Source organism: Emydura macquarii, unplaced genomic scaffold (genome assembly GCF_026122565.2).
Source record: "Emydura macquarii macquarii isolate MOO-44397 ecotype Brisbane River unplaced genomic scaffold, CSIRO-AGI_Emac_v2 contig_1253, whole genome shotgun sequence".
Lineage (NCBI taxonomy): Eukaryota > Metazoa > Chordata > Testudines > Chelidae > Emydura > Emydura macquarii.
The window spans coordinates 80,439,343-80,458,743 of NW_027131390.1; the positions used below are offsets into that span (position 1 = coordinate 80,439,343).

The window sequence follows — 19,401 nt, forward strand, 5'->3', positions numbered from 1 at the left end:
ACACAATTGGGAAAATGTGGAGGCGTAAATTATCACAAGGGGGGAAGCAAGGGAGGAGCTACTACCCAGGTAGTTTTGCCTATCACATAATGCTGTAGAAGTGCATCTAGCCCTGGCTGTAAAGTGTAGACTATACTGCCCTGTGGATCTGCCCCTTTTTGGTTGTGTATTTGAAAAACGTAGTTTAAATTTAGGTTTCCTGTTAATATGTCACAGTATTCCAGGTTTTCTAATGTATTTTAAAATAAAAATAATACAGCTTTAGTATGAAGAGGCCCCCCTGTAGCACTCTCCTCTTGAATCCATGCTGAAACATGGGGAGACAGAGACCATTAATGCTGATCCTTCTTTGATGAAAATTGTATATTTTTTTCTTTACAAAATTATCCCTTCTGTGCCATATTTTAACTCTTTTTAGGAAAGGTCATCACTGTTATTTAAATGTTAGATATATTTTACTAATATATGTAAGCTAGCCCTGAAACTACATATTTGAGTGATTCTTGAGGATAGAATTAGTTTTACACAATAGGGGCTTGTGAGCAACTATTTTCTGTACCTTCCTCATCCTCATGTTTTATATTTATTTTTCTCATTGGAGGCTCGTTGTCAGTTAAAATGAAACTCTATCCATCATGTGTGTCAAAAATCTATGACCCAGAGACAATCCCCTCACATCCTTCCCTCCCCCTCCGCTTTAATCCCTTAGGGATGTTTCCATTGCCATAAGCTATTGCTTCTTACTGCCCCACCCGCACCCCCCACGTGAAGAAGCAACAAGAGACACCTTTGGGGCTCCACACAGTGGAGACTCAAGGAGCCACCCATACCTATGAGCTTACAGGAACAGGGTCTTAACTAGTGACTCACTGACCATCATAACTCTCAAAATAATATGTAAATGATTCAGTCAGCACATCTGTGACTAATGGGCTTTTGGAAACTCGATGCAGTCACAGTTTTTTATTTGATCAATAGATGCCTGTGCCTTAGTGTCTATCCCTGAGCTATTTCCTACCTTTTTTTCCCTAGCTTTTTTCTCCTCCCATTAGTTCACCCATGGGGCACCATTGTAAAGTCCATATAAATCTAAACCTCATCCTTCAGGACTACAATGAGTGTGGTAACAATAGCAGTAAATGTTGCACCCTCCCTTCTTCCCAGCCCAGTCACATGACCCAGCCACTTACCTGATTGTCATGTCCTGTCTCACCAGCAAGAGAAGTGAGTCCAAAACCCAGGCCTTGTGCTTATTCGCATACAGCACTGTCGTCATGGCATTTTATTTATTTTTAAATACATTATCAGCCTATTAATGATCTATTTCTTGGCACTAAACAAAAATTAAAACATGTCAAATACTCTGGCATCCATTTCTGCAACCAAAATCACTAGTTAAAACTTCATGTAGACCACAAGATGGATAAAAAGAGAAACCACAATTTTCAGCTACAGAAAAAATAATATTTCAATGAGCTGAATCGGAGAGGGAGGAAGTGAGGGACTGGAAAGATAATAAAGGGTAAAATGCATAGTGTTTATCAACCTTATATTTATTGTTGTAAATTTTAACCTGTGTAATCATTACCATGTAATTAAACATCATAGCTAACTATAATCAGTTACCACATTACTGCCTGCAATACACATCCTTTGTAAGAGGTTATTTTAATTTTTTTCATATTTAACTTCACCAAGCTGTATTACTTAAGACACCATTCCAAGAAGCTCAGGAAGCTGATGACAGCACACTCATGCATTGTAATGATCTAATTTGTCTGGATATTATTATTTCACCATTCGATGGTGACCCTGCTGGAATTATTCCATCCATGTGTTAATTTTATTATTAATAGTGAGCTATGTCAATAGTGGTTTTCATTCGATCCAGACTGAACAGTATAATCTTGCCTTCCTTAAAGCTGGAACATGATTAACAGTCAAACGCCTATTGATAACATGCTGTTTTCAAATGGTACTAATCTGTCATTGCATTACATGTTTCATTAATCAAGGCTGATCTCATAATAAGATCACAAGCCACTAATGATTCGGATGGAGATAACTGCAAACTTCGGAGAAGGAAATTGTCTTTTGAAAGTGAAGTAGAGAAAGGTAATTAATGTCATGTCTTACATTAAATAGACAGCACGGGGACATTATTGATTGATATTTAAGAGGGTATACTTTTCAGTGGGTAACATAGATATCTATTAAGGTTGCATGGCAGCAATTACTTGTGAGCTACTCAAGGTTTTGTTGCTCAGTAGGAAGAGTTCTGTGCAGTGGCTCTCAAAGTAATTATGCACGAACACTGGATATCAGCTCCACCTTACCATGACTCCTCAACCCCCCACTACAGATCCCATTGCTATATATGTGGGAAAACTTATTAATTCTTAGAGAATATCATGTCCTGGTGCATCATATTAAAAATCTTTGGAGATGCTAGTCTGCTGGATTTTTTAATTAGCAGTATTCATTTTATTCTCCCAACAAGCAATGATATGCTCGATGCAGGCTAATATTTCTCAGATCCTGAAATATCCTTGGAATTATAGCATTTTTTGCAGTGTACATTATGCCTTACTATACTAACCAGAGATGAATTTGTGCCTCAGTTGGCAGTGTGCAAATGGGTCTCTTGGCAGATCTTCAGGTGGCATTTTCTATGCTTACGTGCAACATAAAAGGCCATTGAGAGTAATCAGAATGGAGGGGAGCATGTGGCCAAATATTAACTCATGTCACCAGCATTAAGAGCTCACAAATACCAAGGGCTTTGGTTAGGACAGCAGTGTAATCATAAGGGAAGCTAAATTAAGACTTATGTGCCTTTCTTGGAGCTGGATGAATCCAATTCTTTAACTAATTCTGTTGTGTGAATGTGCGTGCGTTTGTCCAATTATTTATTTGACAAATCAACGTTTCTGGCATTTGCCCAGCTCTACCTTTCGTTTTCCACTGTTAAATGCCAATCCTAAATGCAGGACAACACTAGTTTGAGAGCCAAAGCCTTGCTGATGATAAATGAAGGACAAGTGTTGTGCTAGAAGAAGGAGGACTTTAACCCAGCGTGTGCCTGGTTAGCAGAATGACATTATCATTTCCTCAAAGAAGCATCTTTGAGGCATGAAGCCCAGAGTGACAACATATATGGCAGGAAAATGCCCCCATGAAGTATTCAGTCAGCTCATCATAAGGAATCTATTGCCAGAGGTGTCTTACCTGAATAACCTTTACACTTCTTATGAGAAAACATACCCTGCCGCCTAGAAAATGTGGAAGTAATTTTGCAGGCCGTGCCACCTGTGAAATTGCCAATAGCCTGCTCGGTTGCCAAGGGGGAGGCACACATTGCGTTTTGTAGCTCTTACCAATAGGTCTTGCCCACTAAATTATGACTCTTGCTGAGCAGTCTTCTGATTACTGGCATTCATTCACATTACTTTTGACAGGACATCATTTACTGTAATTTTGTCAATGAAAATAGTGTGCCATTGGGGGAGAACAGAAATGAATGGTAGCCTAGCCCTCAATTCTGCTAATGATCATATGTTATCTGGCTGGCTGAGTCACACTAGAGAGAGAAACTCCAACTCCAGAGAAGAGGAGAGAGGGTAATCAGAGAGGGTAATGTGTCGTTTTGGACCTACCAGCACACTTCTTCCCTGCCCTGGTCCATGCCCAAACTCTGCACATTGCCACAGTTGTAACAGAGCAGTGGTGCACATGGAGTAACTTATGCATTGCTATTCTGTAGCCTGTCCCGTGGCCTGTATTGTTCTGTGAAGAACCATGGTAGTTCCACTGATTTCAAGGCCTTCTATACCTGTGGGGAGAGAGAGAGAATGAGCCCAATTCTGTTCTAACTTAGCCTGCAATAGATAAATAGTTTGGGATAGATTCTGTGTAGCAGTTTAGGAGAGGTACAGCACAAGCAGCGTAGATCTGGGCCAAGAGAGACGTTTCTAGGCACAGTCTTGTTCCTGTTTAGAATAAATGCTGTCTAATGATAACTTTTAACAGTCATATTTTAGCTTCAGAGCCATAATCTCTAAAATCGAAGCAATCCATGCACGCTGTCAAGAGGCTTTGATGTTTTAAATCTCAGTAAAATCTTAATGATTTATACAGTCAGTTGTTCATGTTACCTCTCAAGTGTGACACTGAACTTACATTCTTGATCTTACAGAAGGAGAGCTCTTTTCAATAGAAATATGGACTTCCTGCTATTGCCTCCCATTCAGCTGTTGACCAACTGGCACATTATACAGTTTGAAATTGCATTTTCCCCTCTTTGGTGTGAACATACAGTAGTTTGAGATTTTCTCCCTTGTGGAGTGCTAAACATGGATTTGTGTTTCTCTCTTCCTTCAGTTCATGTGAACCTGATTTGGATCTTGTTGCCCTGGTAACTCTTTTTTGCAATAGCTTCATAGTTTCATCAAGGACTTAGACAATATCTCACAGCTCTTTATCATTTATCTGCAGTATGTACTTGCTTCCTTTCCTAGAAATGGGGCAATTAATTCAGTAAAGGTAGTTTGTTATTTGCTGAACGAGCAGCCTGTGCTCTCTTGTGTGGTGGTGCAAGATTGTTACTCCACCACAGACACGTTTCCAGCATATTCTAGGTGAGTCACCAAATATCTGATCTCAGCTACTATGTACGGTTCTATCATGGTATTCTTTAATGGCCAAACCCTGGTCCCAGAGACCTAGGGGTTGCCACATATCCACTACCTGGCAGCTTTATCCTCACACTTAGCCAGGGGGTTCCATGACTCTTATCTCATCCCAGCCTTTGGTAATAACACTGGGGAGTCCCTGTGCATATGCAGGGCACCTCTACAGCCATAGAAGCCAGTTACCAAAGATGACTGAACGTCATCCACAGAGTTTCTTACCAAGATTGCTTGGGCCCAACAGTGCTACTGGCTGAGAGTTCCAAAACAGAGCTGTCAGACGTTTTCTACCCACCCTAAGAGCTGAGAGGCAATGGGGTTGTACAATGCCTTCAACTACCCTTTTACCTCCCTGAACACTCACAGGGGAATATTTTGCCTTTCTTCCCCATTTCTCTCTTTCTCTCCCATAACAGCTCGATAAGAATTATCCCAACCCCGGGGTCCATTGGACGGGGAGAAGGGGACGGGTAGTTAACTCTGAATTCAAAAGTGCTGTAGAGTCCCTCTATGCACCCCAACGCTGCTCTGCAGGATGCTAACAAATGCTAAATCCGGACTTTAGTGAGGCACTAAACACCACCATCAATTTCCACATTTTGTTATATATGACACTATTCCCTGAAGTATAAAGTATTCCCTGAAGTATAAAGCAGGAATTACCCTCACATTGTCATCTAAATAGCATTAAGGTTGTGACAAAACCAGACAAAGCTCAGAAAATTCAGAGATCAGGCTGTCACTCCAATCTAATTCATGCCATTGTGCTAAAAACGGCACAAAAGAATAAGTTCAGGATTGAATGTTCACTTTAAGTTTGAAGTTTCTAGCTTTGAATTTGACACACAAATTTACAGTTACTCAAAACTAACTCTTTTCTATTCAGTTTAAAGAAAGGAAAATAAATCTTTATGTAAAAGTTATCTAGCCTGTATTATTTGCCTGCTGTCCCATTTGCCTTAGTAAATACACTTGGGTGCTATAAAAATAATTTCACACAAAAAAAACCCCCTATGTTAGAAGAGCATTATTAAAGTTGGAAAGTCAGGCACTCAAAAATCAGGAAATGCCAGAATTAAGGCTCTCTTTGCAACTTTAATTCAGCCCCCTTTTGTCTATGCATTATGACACAGTCTTTAATTCCATGATCACATACGATTTTTTCCAGAAGTCCCTTACTTCACTCAATGCACAGAAATGTACGGTGCTCACTTAGTAAGCAGTTATTCAATATTTTGTTTTCTCCTTATTCAATATGTGGTTCTAGGCTTTATTTACTGTACACTATTCAAACCCTCCTGTTTTTTTCCTGAGCTTTTCTGTGGCTCTCATCATTTATAGTATTTGCTTCACAAACTTTAATTTATCTTCACAACACCCCTGTGAAGTCAGGGGGTGATATTATCGCCATTTTACAAATAGAGAACCGAGACAGAGAGACACTGAAGGTCAAAAGTTTCTACTGATTTTAGCTGCAAATTTGAGATGCCTAGCACCCAATTTTCAGAATCCTTAGCACTATATAGCACTTTTTATGTTCAAAGTACAGCTCCCGCTGATTTCATTTGAGGGCATGAGTGCTCAGCACTTCTGCAAATCTGGCTGCAGTGTATCAAGTCAGGCACCCAGAAAATGAGAAACACACAATTTGAGACCACCCATGAAAAGTTTGCTTTACGTGACATGCCTAGCATCAGATAGGAACTCTGTGGCAGAGACAGGATAGAATCCAATTCTCCAGAGCAACATAAAGCTGTCTCATCCATGAGACCTTCCTTTCCCTTCCTGCAATCCCCTTTCTCATTCACTACACTTTTCAACTTCTGCAAGACAACAGTCTCCTTTACTAGAGAACCCTGATTTATTGTTAGAGCAGGTCCATCTATGCACACGGGTCCTGTGGAAAAAATAGTATGTGACCACAGAATTAAAGACTGTATCATAATGCATACACACAAGGGGGGATGAATTAAGATTGCACAGGCAACCTTAAATGTGGCATTTCCTAACCGTTGTGTCCTAATCTTTGTGACCTTAATAATAATCTTTTTATTTAGTTTTTTGGGTATCATTTCTTAAGTTTTTTTAAAAAGCAAACTGAAAAAAAAGAAATTCCATCATGTGATACCATAGTGATTCCCATATGGGTCATTAGCAGGGTTGCAACTTTTAAATCTACCACACAGACCACTGCCACTAGAACTAATAGAGCAACTGATAGCAGTAGTAGGTTGTCATCCTCTATGTGGACCAACACTAGACAGGGATGGGACACTTTGCCAGATATTTGCTGAGAGCAGAGGAATGATAGAACTTATTAATCATTGGTTCCATTCCAGGCAAAACAACATATTTTCCCCAGCCTCTTTCTTGGAAACAGCTGAACTGTTTTGGCAATAATTACCCAAATAAATTCAGCCTGAGGCAGACACCCAACATGGAAAATTGCAGCTTGAACAGTTAAAGTTTGGCAACATTATAAGTAACTGAAAACAGGGTCTTCACATGGGAAGTTTTGGGTAACCTTAATAACAGGCAGCCCTACTAGTCCCACCTATACTAATGAGGTGGAATTACTTAGATAAACTAACGGAGATATTTTGTCATCATTCCTGCATCCTTTGGAAGTCAATGGTAAAACTCCCAGTGACTTTAGTGGCTGGAACATATGGCCGTTTGGTAACTTTCAATCCATCAGAAAAATAAGGATTTATCTATTTTAAAATTTAGTTGAATAGATGATGGCTAACTTGTGTCTATTTAACTTAGAAGGAGGGAGGCCTCTGAGTAATAAAGATTATAAATGAACCAACACTGTTGATTGCAATTATACCAAATATTAATGAGATGTGTAAGGACCTGATTTGTTTTGTTCAGGCATAGAGAGTTTCTAACTCCATGAGTTTCAGCTCAATGGTTCCTACTTATTCTTCCTTCTGTACAGCAGGAACTCACCCTGGAAGTAATGGATTCCACCTCTAATTCCATGAATCCATGAAAAATTAAGATCTGCATTAGGCAAGGGAGATCCACATGGACCCCCTTACCTCTGTTCTTTTTCACACCTTTGTCTCTCACTGGCCCTACAGACCATAGCTCCTACAGACATCTGCCTCCTATGGCAGCTGTTCCCAAAAGTGGGCCTTAACAGCCCAGAGGGGGAAGCAACACCAACTAATACAGCTTTTGGCTATATAAACTTGCACTGCTCTTACCCACAGAATGGAGAAAACAGTAGCTGGTTTCCCTAGCCCTTTCTGACCCCTCTAAACTACAGAGCTAGAACCCCAATTAGGAGTTGTTAGAGCTTGCCATAGAGGTAGAACCTCCCCCATCTGCAATAGCAGGTTCCCCACCACAAGCATGGTGGTCCCACATCATTATAAGTGGAAAATAGAGGTTAAAAATCCAAAATCTTTGCTACCATTAACATTAGCCATAGAAAAGCGGAGCTCTAAAACTCTTGTTCCTCCTGAGAAGAGAAAAATATTTAATTTACTTTTATTAAGAGTAGGATAAATCAACTTTCTATGTGGATTAGTTTCCAGGTAGTCTTTCTGATGATCTTTCCTTGGTGTAAGTCAGATATAGAATACAGATCTGATGCCGCATCATGAAGTATGTGAGTAGTCCTGAGAGTCAGGGGGAAGCTGGAGGGAACTACTATGGATGGATGTAAGGGAAAAAGTCTTTATCTGCTTTTAAACTTCTGTGCATGAAACATTATATGCATTAAGTTTTTCTCTCTTTTCATGGCAGCAGCCATTATAAGTATTTGAATCCAGTCTAAGTTTTGAAGTCTACCTATTTATTTTAAATATTTCTATGGAACCTATTGATGCAGTATCTAGGTGCTGAGCAAGGTAAATTAGATGCATAAAGCATTGATTTTGGTGGAGTTCAAAGTGGATTCTTCTCTCAGGTTCAAGAAACTTTTCTAGGAGTTACTGTGTGTGTGCACAGATGTTAATGTGTTCTTGCTTTCTGCAATGACAGGTATGCTTTGGCAAACACAGGAGGGTTCTAGCAACGTATTCTGAAAAGAGCCAGGCTTTGCCTTAGTCTTCTCTCTTCCAATATATTGTTCCAAAGCAAAGCAGTCTTTTCTAGGAAAGCTTTACTTTCATTTCTCATTAATTTTGTCTGAGGCCTTGTTAGATATAATGTTTCAGAAGAACACAGTCATGAAGGCAGTTATATAACATAGTTAGGCTCAGGTCAAGGTTGCATCGTATAAACAGGTTATAAAAACTTAAATATGGCATCACTGTAAAATTCACCTGTGAATGAAGCCATGATGATTTTAGGATTCTTCACATCCCTCATTTTTATTTCCAAAAATTAAAATCTGGAATCACTTTTAGTTCCCAAAATTTGAAGCGATGTCTGTGGAATGACTTCAGCACCATTCATTGCTTTAGCACTGCCTTTCATTGTGGCCAAAGACTGTCACTGTAACTTTCCACTATGTAAAGACAAAGGAATTTCAGTACAGCAAAATCCCTTATTAAAATAACACTGTGGGATGATCTAAGCCAACAAAAAACAAAGAGAGGCTGCCATTCTGTCCTTAATTCTCACTCTGCTCAGTATATAGAAAGTGCAGAACATATGGTATATAAATTACCCACTGTTCAGAGACCTTTTCAATATTCAAGCATGTTGAATTTAGTTAAGGACAGAGTTTGAGGCTTAATTCTGAATTTCACAGCTTTTGTTAGCTTGTTTCAGAGCCTTAGAGCCAAATGTTCTGCCTGGCCTTAACCAATTTTCCATTTTTGCACTCACAATTTAGGTCTCTTGGATGTCTAAATTGCCCCCACATATCAGATACTGACACATCTAAATAAGATTGGTTTGGTCAAGCCCACTGAAAGCAATTCTGGGCCCCAGAGCAGAATAGTTAATGGCCCCCTAGAAATGGATGTCTGAGGTCCAAGTGGGCTTCTGCTGGAAGTTTTTACTTATTTCATATGCACCATGCAGGTTCCCAGGCAGCTGAGAAAGCAGTATCTGCTACTCAGCTTCCCATGTCCTTTGGACTGCCCCGGGAGATTACTGATGAAGTCCGGAAGCGGAGTAGCAGATACCACCTCCTCAGCAGCTCAGGTAGCTGCATGGCACATAATAAATAAGCTTGGCTCAGGAAGGGGCGGAGAGCACGAGAGGCGGAAGCTTTGGGGGAAGGGGCGTGTGGAGGAAAAGATACGTATTTATCCATCCACCTGGGCCCTTTTAAATTACTGGGCCCCTGGGCAATTGCCTCACCCAACCCCCGTTGGCAGGCCTGGGTTTGGTAGAAAAACTGCAGTTCTCTTCACAATGGTATGTCTACATGGTATGTTTATATTGCCAAGCTGAGTCAGGGCTCGGACTATGGGAATGTTTAACTACAGTGTAGACATACCCTCTGTGTCTGCTTCCACCAAATAATTATACTATTATACAATATCTGTAGCATCTTCCAGCCAAGATGCTATAGCTTTTGTATAATAGTATAATTATTTGGGGGAAGCAGACACAGAGGGTATGTCTACACTGTGGCTGAAGCTCTAAGACCTTGTGAGGTGGGAAAGTCCCAGAACTTGATCTGCAGCCTGAACCTCTACACTGAGATTAAACATTCCCATAGTCCGAGCCCTGAGTCAGCTTGGCAATGTAGACATACCATGAATTAAGACACTTACCTATATCAGAACAGAGATGGGAACAGGAACCAGATCTCATGACATGCAGTCTAGGGATTTGGCCACTATAATAATGTATCCCAGAGCATCCCAAATTACTTCTTATCAAAGGAAAGTAATGATTTCTTATTGTTTAATATTAAGAGCCTACCAACTGAAGGCATATTTTAATCATAGCATAAAATTTGGATATAAACATCTTGCACTGAGTCATTCTCATCTGGAAGAAAAGATAACTTTCCTCCTCACATTCGCCAGTACTTAACGCCTGCTATCTCCTCTGACGTGGGATGCAGTGGGACCACACAAAATAGTGAGCACCTCCCCAGGGTTTAAATGTTTGTAGGGTCTGATCCAAACTTACCTGGGCATGTGGAATCTCTTCTCCACTTGCAATTCCATGAGTGACTAAACAAAGCCATATTTAAAATAATACAACCTGCAACATTCCCTTATGGCCACAGGCATGTTTAATTAAACGTGAAGCAGATTATACACAAAGGGGAATAGTGCTTACAAGTCTTATATTGTTCTATTAATATTACATACTATTCATGTTTTTTTTTTGTACTACTGAGTGAAAAGAAGTGATTACAGTACCAAGGACTAAAACTTTCCTGATTTACTTTGGCCTGCTCCTAGTCTGTGCTAAACAATCATTCACATATCATGGCAGCATAGGGCTGGAGGATATGCATATTCTTGTGCAGAGAGGTGAAAACTGTGCATCAACAGACTGATTTTTGCAAATTTGTGGCAGGAGGGAGTGTTGTAAGCAAGTGAAACAGTGATCAAGTGAACTCACCTCATGTAAGATAGTAAGGGCCTAATGTATTTAGTCAGCTTTAGTCCTTACAGGCATTGTACATTTTATTTTGGACATTTTTCAAAACGTATTTGTTCAAACCATTTTTGTAACTGTTTGGTAGAGAGTTTACTCAGACTGGCATCTATCTAACCTGTCATTTGGAGGCTTTTCACTTCACTATTTGCTATTTTTGGTGTGCGATTAGTCACCTGAGATGTCGTGTTATTTCTGCTTTCTGACTAGATGGCTGACATTTTTAAACAGGAGACTCTTGTTCAATAACACCTTATTTTGCATATGAATATGGATAATCATACAGAAACTATGGACAACTTAAAGAAACACTCACTAAAATATCAAGTAAAGATATTACTCTTGTAATTGGGGACTTAAATGCAAAGATGGAGCTGTAAGAGCTCATAAAGAAGTAATGGGAAACAATGGTCTGGGCTCACAAAATGAGAGAGGAGGGCATGTAGCTGAATTCTGCTGCTCTAATCCCTTGGTCATTACAAAGACCATCTTCACCCAACACGTGGAGGTCACCTGGCAGTATGACAAAGAACCAAAGCACCTACGGAATAAATATAACAATGTTGGAAATTGAATGGCCAATGGAATAAATATGACAATGCTGGAAATTGAATGGTCAATGGACAAAGAATTTTCTGAGTGCAGACTGTGGGTCAGACCATCAGCTGTGAGCCTCAAACATAAATTACAACTTTAAAGATGCTGTGTTCGACAGGTCCACTGCATTTGGACTTCTCTAGAATCAATGAAGATTATATAACTTCTATTTAGAATGGGTTTGAGGAATTGGCATGGATGAAAGAGGAGAACAACCCCAACGAACTTTGGGATAAAATGAAAATTGTTATGCTCAAAATGGCCAAAGCATACATTCCAAAAAGTCAGTGTCAGAATACACCACGGTTAACTGAGAAGGTGTGTGACCTGGTAGAAGAATGCTGCAGAGTAAAAGAGAATGGCTTGGAGATGGAAGAATGGTAGGAGAGAATACTGAAAGGCAGACTAGACAAGATGAGTGAATGTATAAGGACAAAATGCATGGAACTTGAAAAGTATAAAGAGAGGAATAATATAAAAGATATATTCACAGTGGACAGACTTCTGACCAAAAGGATTTCACTGTGTTCAAACATAATAAAAAATCATGATGGCAGAGTCCTGACTGAGGGTGATGATACTAAACACAGGTAAAGAGATTACTGTGCCAGTCTGTGTGCCTCACCAGAGCCATTCATAATACAGGATGACAGAAAAGAGAGTACAGACTGGAACTGTCAGTCTTCTGAGAGAGAATGAAGCCTGGAAAAGCACCAGGGATAGATAACATGCCTGCAGAATTGTTAAAAGGGGTTGGCGAACACAGTATTGATTTTATGTGGAAAATTTGTAATGATGTACAGATGACTAGAAATTGGCCGGAGGACTGGACAAAGGGAATTTTTCTGCCCTTACCAAAGAAGGAAGTATAACCAAGTATAGTAATTATTGTGCCATCTCCCTGATTTCACATGGTTTACATAATCCAGGATTGCATGATAGAAGCAGAACTACCGCCACAAGAAGTTGGTTTCAGAAAGGGCTGAAACACTCATGACCAAATCACATATATCCATCACACTGAAAAAATCAGAGAGTACAATCACCGTGATAAAGTCAGGCCAGATGGCTATGAGAGGGTACTCCCATTTGGGTTCTGGAAAGTGGGTGGGCATGAGCCCCTCCCCCTTCCTAAGGGGAGGAGTAATTGGGCCCAGAACTAAGCTGATTATGGGGGACAACAAATGAAAAAACAGGAATGGGCGTGGGGGTCAAAGGGTCAAACTGAGGGAACCAGAAGGGGAAACTGAGCAGAGAACCCTGGACAGCGCCCACTGCTCCTTGAAGGTGGAGCCAGCGGACGCTGCCCAGAGGAACTCTGCCCAGATGCGTGAATGGATGTGAATCATGGGAGGCTAATGCTGCTGACAAAGAAAAAAAATTGAAGTTTTTGAAATGTGGTGCTATCAAAGATTCTTGTGTACTTCACAAATACCTATGTTAAAAATATTATTGGAGAGAAGCAGAGTCTGATGTTGGAAATGAGCAGATGCAAACGTATGTACTGTGGTCACACGGGGCATAGAGATGGAAATAACCTTGAGAAAGATAATAGGGAAGAAATGGTGGAGGGTCGTCCTAATAGGAGACAACCAATGAGGAGATGGATGGATGGTGGGTGGCAGATCACTGGAAGATCAACTGCTGAGTGCACAAAGTTAGCAATGGATTGTGAAGCCTTCCCAAAATTCTGCTATTATCCAATATTTAGACATGAATAAATGAATTTCCCTATACAGAAACCATCTATCCTCCAAACATTCTTGCAAATGAATTCCCCTTCATATGAAAATTTGTGACTATCAAGTAAATGGGGAACAATAATGGTTGAACCCAAACAACCATTGGGAATTGGAATGAAAATTCACAGACTGTTTTATAGCATTGTCAGCTTTACTTCACACTCCTCAGTTAGTGACACCTAGTGGTGTTTAAAATGATGTGGCAGGACTAAAGGGTTAGAAAATGTCATGCCCATTGATGAGATTTGTAGTTATACAAGCAATGTTAATTATAAGGATTATCTGTCTCATGATGTGGGGTGTAAATTGTTTTCTGCAAGAGTTGGGAAGGTAGTCACCTCGTTTCCTATACAAAATTGAATTTGTCTAGGCACACTGTAAGGTTTTTATTTGGAGGTCAGAGAAAGGAAGTAGAGGTTTGTCTTCTTCTGAAGCAGCAGACTAGATAGTTGGTCCAATTCTGTACACCAAATTTCTCCTTAACCAAATTCCAGTAATAATTTTAAAAAACCTGGTTCTTCCCATGTAATATATGTAAAATTATGCCAGTTTTATTGGTATCAACATTTGCAGTTGTATTGGATATAAAGATAACAAAATCCCAATTCACACAGGCTGCCACTCATTGAACTGAGCCAAACTTTATTACTACTAGATTTGCATGACAAAAGAAAATAAAGAAAACATGTTTGATCTCTGGTAATTGTCACACTTGGAAGACTCATAGAGCTACTGAAATGAAAAGTCCTTTCAAAGGCCTGATCATGTCCCCAATTCTTCTTGCCCATCTCCCTGAAAGGGGGGACACAATCCTTCTCATAGTTACTTTGAAGTCAAGGGCTTTGTTATTTTCAAGGCTGAAAAGTCAGACGTTGTTGCTCTGTAAATCAGGACATTCCAGTGTTGTCATGTTCATTTGCGCTCTTTGGCAGATGCACAAATTTAAAAAATCACAGACTAAAATGAGTCCCACAAATGGTGCAAATTGTTTGAAAGGGTGTTTGGCAAAGCAGGAGGTTACAGAATATTCAGTCTCTGGAAAAATTGTTTGCAGCTGTCCAAATCGGAAAGTGAAACCTGTCTCACTGGAAAGCAGGTGGGGGGAGGGGAGAAGGCGGGGGGGATGATTCTGTAGTGAAGATGATTTCTGAAATGATTATTAATCTTTCCTTGCAGTCAAACAGAGGGTAAAAAAGAGATGAGCCTATCTGGAATTGCAAGTCTGTATAACGGAGAGTGAATTTAAGTAATTTATTCCTGCACAGAAAAAGCCCAGCCAGAGAAAAAACTGTTCCTGTCATCTGCAGTGTTCATTCCAACCCAGTAACATGGATTCATTAGAAAAAGGCAGAAATGGTTGTGTCCCATCTGACTAAAGCATTACCTAGAGACTACTTAAAATGTATTTCAGCTTAATTGCCCCATGAACTCCATTAGCTCCTACAGTTCAGAGCCAAATAAAGAATGCAATTTCCATTTTTAATTCATATTTTAGCCATACCACATCATAGGATTATTCTCAGTGCTATCATTTTGTTGCATTTCCTTACAGTGAAGATTTTGGTTCCAGACTAAAATGAAAACCTGTCTGGAGTAACCTCATAATGAAAAAGCAATGTTAAAATCTCTGAATACAGGAAGATGGCCATCAAATTCAGACATGGCATTGAATGTTATGTTATGAAATCTATCAACTAGTGGGCAAAAGTTATCTTCCTTGGATCTGGAATCCCAGATAATATTACTGGAAGGGATCTCCCCTTTAGTTACTCTTTGTACTAGAGCTGACGTTTATATATTTTGGATCAAAATATGCAGTCAGCTGCACCAAAATAATTCCAGACTAACTGCAGTTGAGTAACCTGAATTACTCTGGTTTTACAGCAGTGTAACTGAAAACAGAATTTGATTTTGTGCCTCTAGCTATTACAGTGATTGGCACTCTGTAAATATGATAGATCAGTCCTCTACACTTTAGCCATTATGTGATCTCTCTTGTCTATGTTAGAACTATCTCTGAGTGACCTCCCTTTGCAAACTAGTTTACTGAACAATCTTTCTTTTATAAAATGCCTATGACTACTTTTGGTTCATATATTCTCATGGGAATATGAAATTGTTCAAAAATGTGGAAATTTAAAATGTTTCAGTTTCAAGTCAATGTAGCATTGAGTAACTAAGCCCATTGTCTCCGTAGAAGGACAGAAATAAAACAGAGTTCCATCACCCACTTCCCTAGAAAAAACGTGTGGGTCAAGAGAGAGGACGGGAAATCTTCACAAGAATCTTCTCATGGAGCTTCTTCCATTGTTCTGTCATGTGTGTTGGGGTGGGAAATTGCTGGCCATAGGGCCAGCCCACAAAACCTATGGATCCCCTGCAAGCCACACTATGCAAGCCATCTACACTTGTGCAGTGCCACAGCGCTATCTATCCCGGTGCCACTTGCTGCAGCATGGCCTCTCCAAATAGTGACAGGGATCCTTGTTAAAAGGGGAGCCTTCCTGTGGAGATGGGACCAACATAAAGCTAATTCAGCTTAATGCTGTATTAATTTCCTTCAGGGACTTCAGTGATAGCAGGTGCGGATGATGTGCATCAAACCTGGCTTTGCCTTCAGCTTGATCATTGCTACCACTTGCAGATCTCTGGATTCATGGAAGTCAGGGCAATAGAGCAAGATGCTGCAGCAAAGGCAACTGAGCCTCATCTTCTGAGCAGGAGGGAATTCACTCCATGTGCAGATCATGGGGGTATGATCAGGCCCACAGTTCTTCAGTGACCAGGAAACAGTGTTAGAGAAGAAGAAACCCAGGGAACGTACAGAGTCCTGTATTAACCATTACTGTCAGGATTACATGCACTCTAGAATTATGTTGATTAGTAATTAGCTGAAAGCAGATGGGGAATCATGCTATCTCCCCAGGAAGTTAATGCAAACTAGTTACAGTATTTATAGCTAATTGAGACTCCCCTGATAAAATATGTTCTAAATAAACCTTCAGGACTGGAATTATCTTGACATTTCAGTTAAAAATAGGCATAAAATAGAATATTAGATTTGAAATGATACAATAAAACACACTGTAAGTGTTGCTCTAAAGACAGACCAAGAGGCCTCCATACTCACCAGATGATCACTGCTGGTCTCTTGTCTTTATTTTATTTATTTCCATTTGTAATACACTGCTGTAACTGCTGTAAATCAAAAATACAGCCACTGAATAGTATTAAGCCAATAGCTGCTCTTCACTCTGGAACCTGAAAATAATTAATCAAAGATGATTCAAGACTTGACCAATGCCCCCCTTACTACACACACCACAACAGCCCTTGTCATGTACCTTGCTCCCCCCATAGTCTGGGTAAGTAAATGGGCCTTGCAGTGAACCTTAGTGGTCAATAGACTGGGGCTATTTTGGACCAAGTTGAAGGCCGTAGGTTCCAAGGTGGAGCTGCTTGCTGGCAGCACCCTTCTCTTGTTCCAGCACAAACACCTGTACAAACTACAGATGTGGTAGACGTGGCTCCTCGAGTAGGCAGGGCCCTGGCCAATTAAGGCTTTGTGGGTCAAAATCAACAGCTTTAACTTCCCCAGGAAACGAAGAGACAGCCATTGTGAATCACCAGGCACTGGTGCCACATGCACCTGGTGAGTTACAACACTTAGCATTCTGGAATATTCTGCACCTATTGAGTCTGATATCCATGGCCATTAGCCTGCTAAGAGTGTGAAAAAGGGACTAAAAACACCAGCCGGACAAAATGAAATGAAATAAGGCATTCATTTATCATTCTTTAACATCTATCTTTGTTTTTATAAGGTTGCCTATCTCCGAGGTATCTGAGGCTTACACTAAAACATAGGTTGACTTAGCTATGTCAGTTAGGGATATGAAAATTCACAGTCTTGGGAGACCTAGTTAAGTTAACCTAAAGCCTGGTATAGACACCACTAGGTTGATGGAAGAATTCTTCCATAAATCCAGCTTACCGCCTATCGAGAGAGTAGACTTACTACAGTGACAGAAAACCCCCTTCTGTCATTGTAGTATCTACACTACCATGCTACAACAGCATAGCTGCAGTACTACAGCTGTCCTGCTGTAGCACTTGTAGTGTAAACATACCCTAAGTATAAACTTTCCTGAAACCTCACTCCCATAAGTAATAAACAGTGATGTACCACTAGGGTTGGACAGGACGAGATACTTGTGATTCTGCAGTGAATAACATTCTACATTATGAGGTATGGAGGAGGGACCTGCTAATCCTAGTGAATGCATGGGGAATGTCACAGGAGATTGCTATATAAATAAATGGCAGAACCTGCATCATTTTTTCATCCAGAAATCAGAAAGAACATCTCCAACATCTCTACAGTGATCTTTAATAGAAGAGGCATTAAAGTTATGTTATCCCTAACAAAGAATGAACTTGCTAAATGATATAACTTCTACTCTGCCCCTGAGGCCAATGCCGATGCTAGCCAAGTGGGGGCCTTAAGCAGGAATATCCCTTCCCCCACCAAAACATACTAATAATTAATAGGGAGCCCCCTTGAACTGCTCGGGGCCATAAGCAATTGTTTAGTCTGCTTATGCTTCGCACAGGCTCTGCCTGAGGCTCAGAATAAATTGGAACAATATCTCATGCGCTGCACGTTATTGTATACAATTATTTCTATTTGACAGGCTATGACAAAGAAAACAATCAGAATGATCCTGAAGACTCAATGGATAACACCAGACATTATCAGTGTACCAAGAAACATTTTGAAGAGAAGAAAAGTGAATCATCGTCTTCTGTGTCATCTATTGAAGATGAGCAGAAACCTCTCTTCTCTGAAATAATCAATTATCCGTCAATGATAGGGAAAACTACAGGCCTGGACTTTGAAGAAGTGGTACGTGCAACAGAAAGGATCCATATTGACAAAAGAACCCATTCTTGCAGAGGTAATCTATTCTGTGCTGCTATTTTGTAAAGCTGGTCCATTCATTTTTTGCTCTGACAATCAGTGGGAGAAAAAAAATCTCTTCAGAATGCTTCCATTAACAAATAATACACTTAATTTACCTTTTAAGGGTTTCATGAAGCATTTACCAAATAAGTTTCTTTCAAGTCAAATATGGAATATTCAAAGAATATTCCCCTTGAAAGGCAATATGGTTTTGTAGTCTGGGAATGAAATTGGAATCCAGTAGCTCTTTAATGCTATCTAGGCTTTGCCAATGACTTACCAAGTTGTCTTGGACAAGACATTTAAGCCCAAAATTTTCATTTCATTTCATAATGTTGGATGCCTCTATTTTTGGGTGCCCAAAATAAGTAGGCACCTTTGAAAAGTTGGGCCTTACTGTCTTTGGGTTAAATTTCCCCTTAATTAATGATGGCTTTTGCTGCTGTAAACTAGGCCACAGGATTCACAGATGTGACGAGTCCATTAGATGAAGTTGGAGTGAAAAATGGTGACAGCCCAGCATGATATGGTGTTGGATGGCAGTACAAAATCCTAGACAGAGATCTAGATAGGGATACTAAATACGAGTTTCACAAACCCAGTCTAGATAAGGAAAAAAAACAAAAACAAAAGTGTTTTTGGGTAATTGAAGGTAAAAATTGTTTTTATTATTTTATGTTTAGAGCGATGTGAATAACAGATTTTTTTTGGTTTGCTGGCAATTCTGAAAAATAAAAAAAATCATTTTGAGTCAAAATATTTTGTTTTGGTTTCAATCTTGTTTTTCAACATATTAAAATAAATATTTTATTTAGAAAATGTTGAAACAAAACATTTATTTTTTTCAAAAAAAAAATTTGAAATTTTTTTTAGATGGAAACAA

At 39.8% G+C, this 19,401-nt stretch overlaps 1 protein-coding gene across 1 annotated transcript in view; it reads left to right on the plus strand.

Moving 5' to 3' along the window:
* The window catches only part of KCNH7 (potassium voltage-gated channel subfamily H member 7), a 312,240-nt gene that overhangs the window by 284,288 nt on the left and 8,551 nt on the right, over window positions 1–19,401 (plus strand). Inside the window, exons 12-13 of the mRNA XM_067549879.1 lie at window positions 2,016–2,115; window positions 18,262–18,513. Coding sequence (XP_067405980.1) covers window positions 2,016–2,115; window positions 18,262–18,513 — 352 coding nt within the window. The remainder of the gene's footprint in view (window positions 1–2,015; window positions 2,116–18,261; window positions 18,514–19,401) is intronic.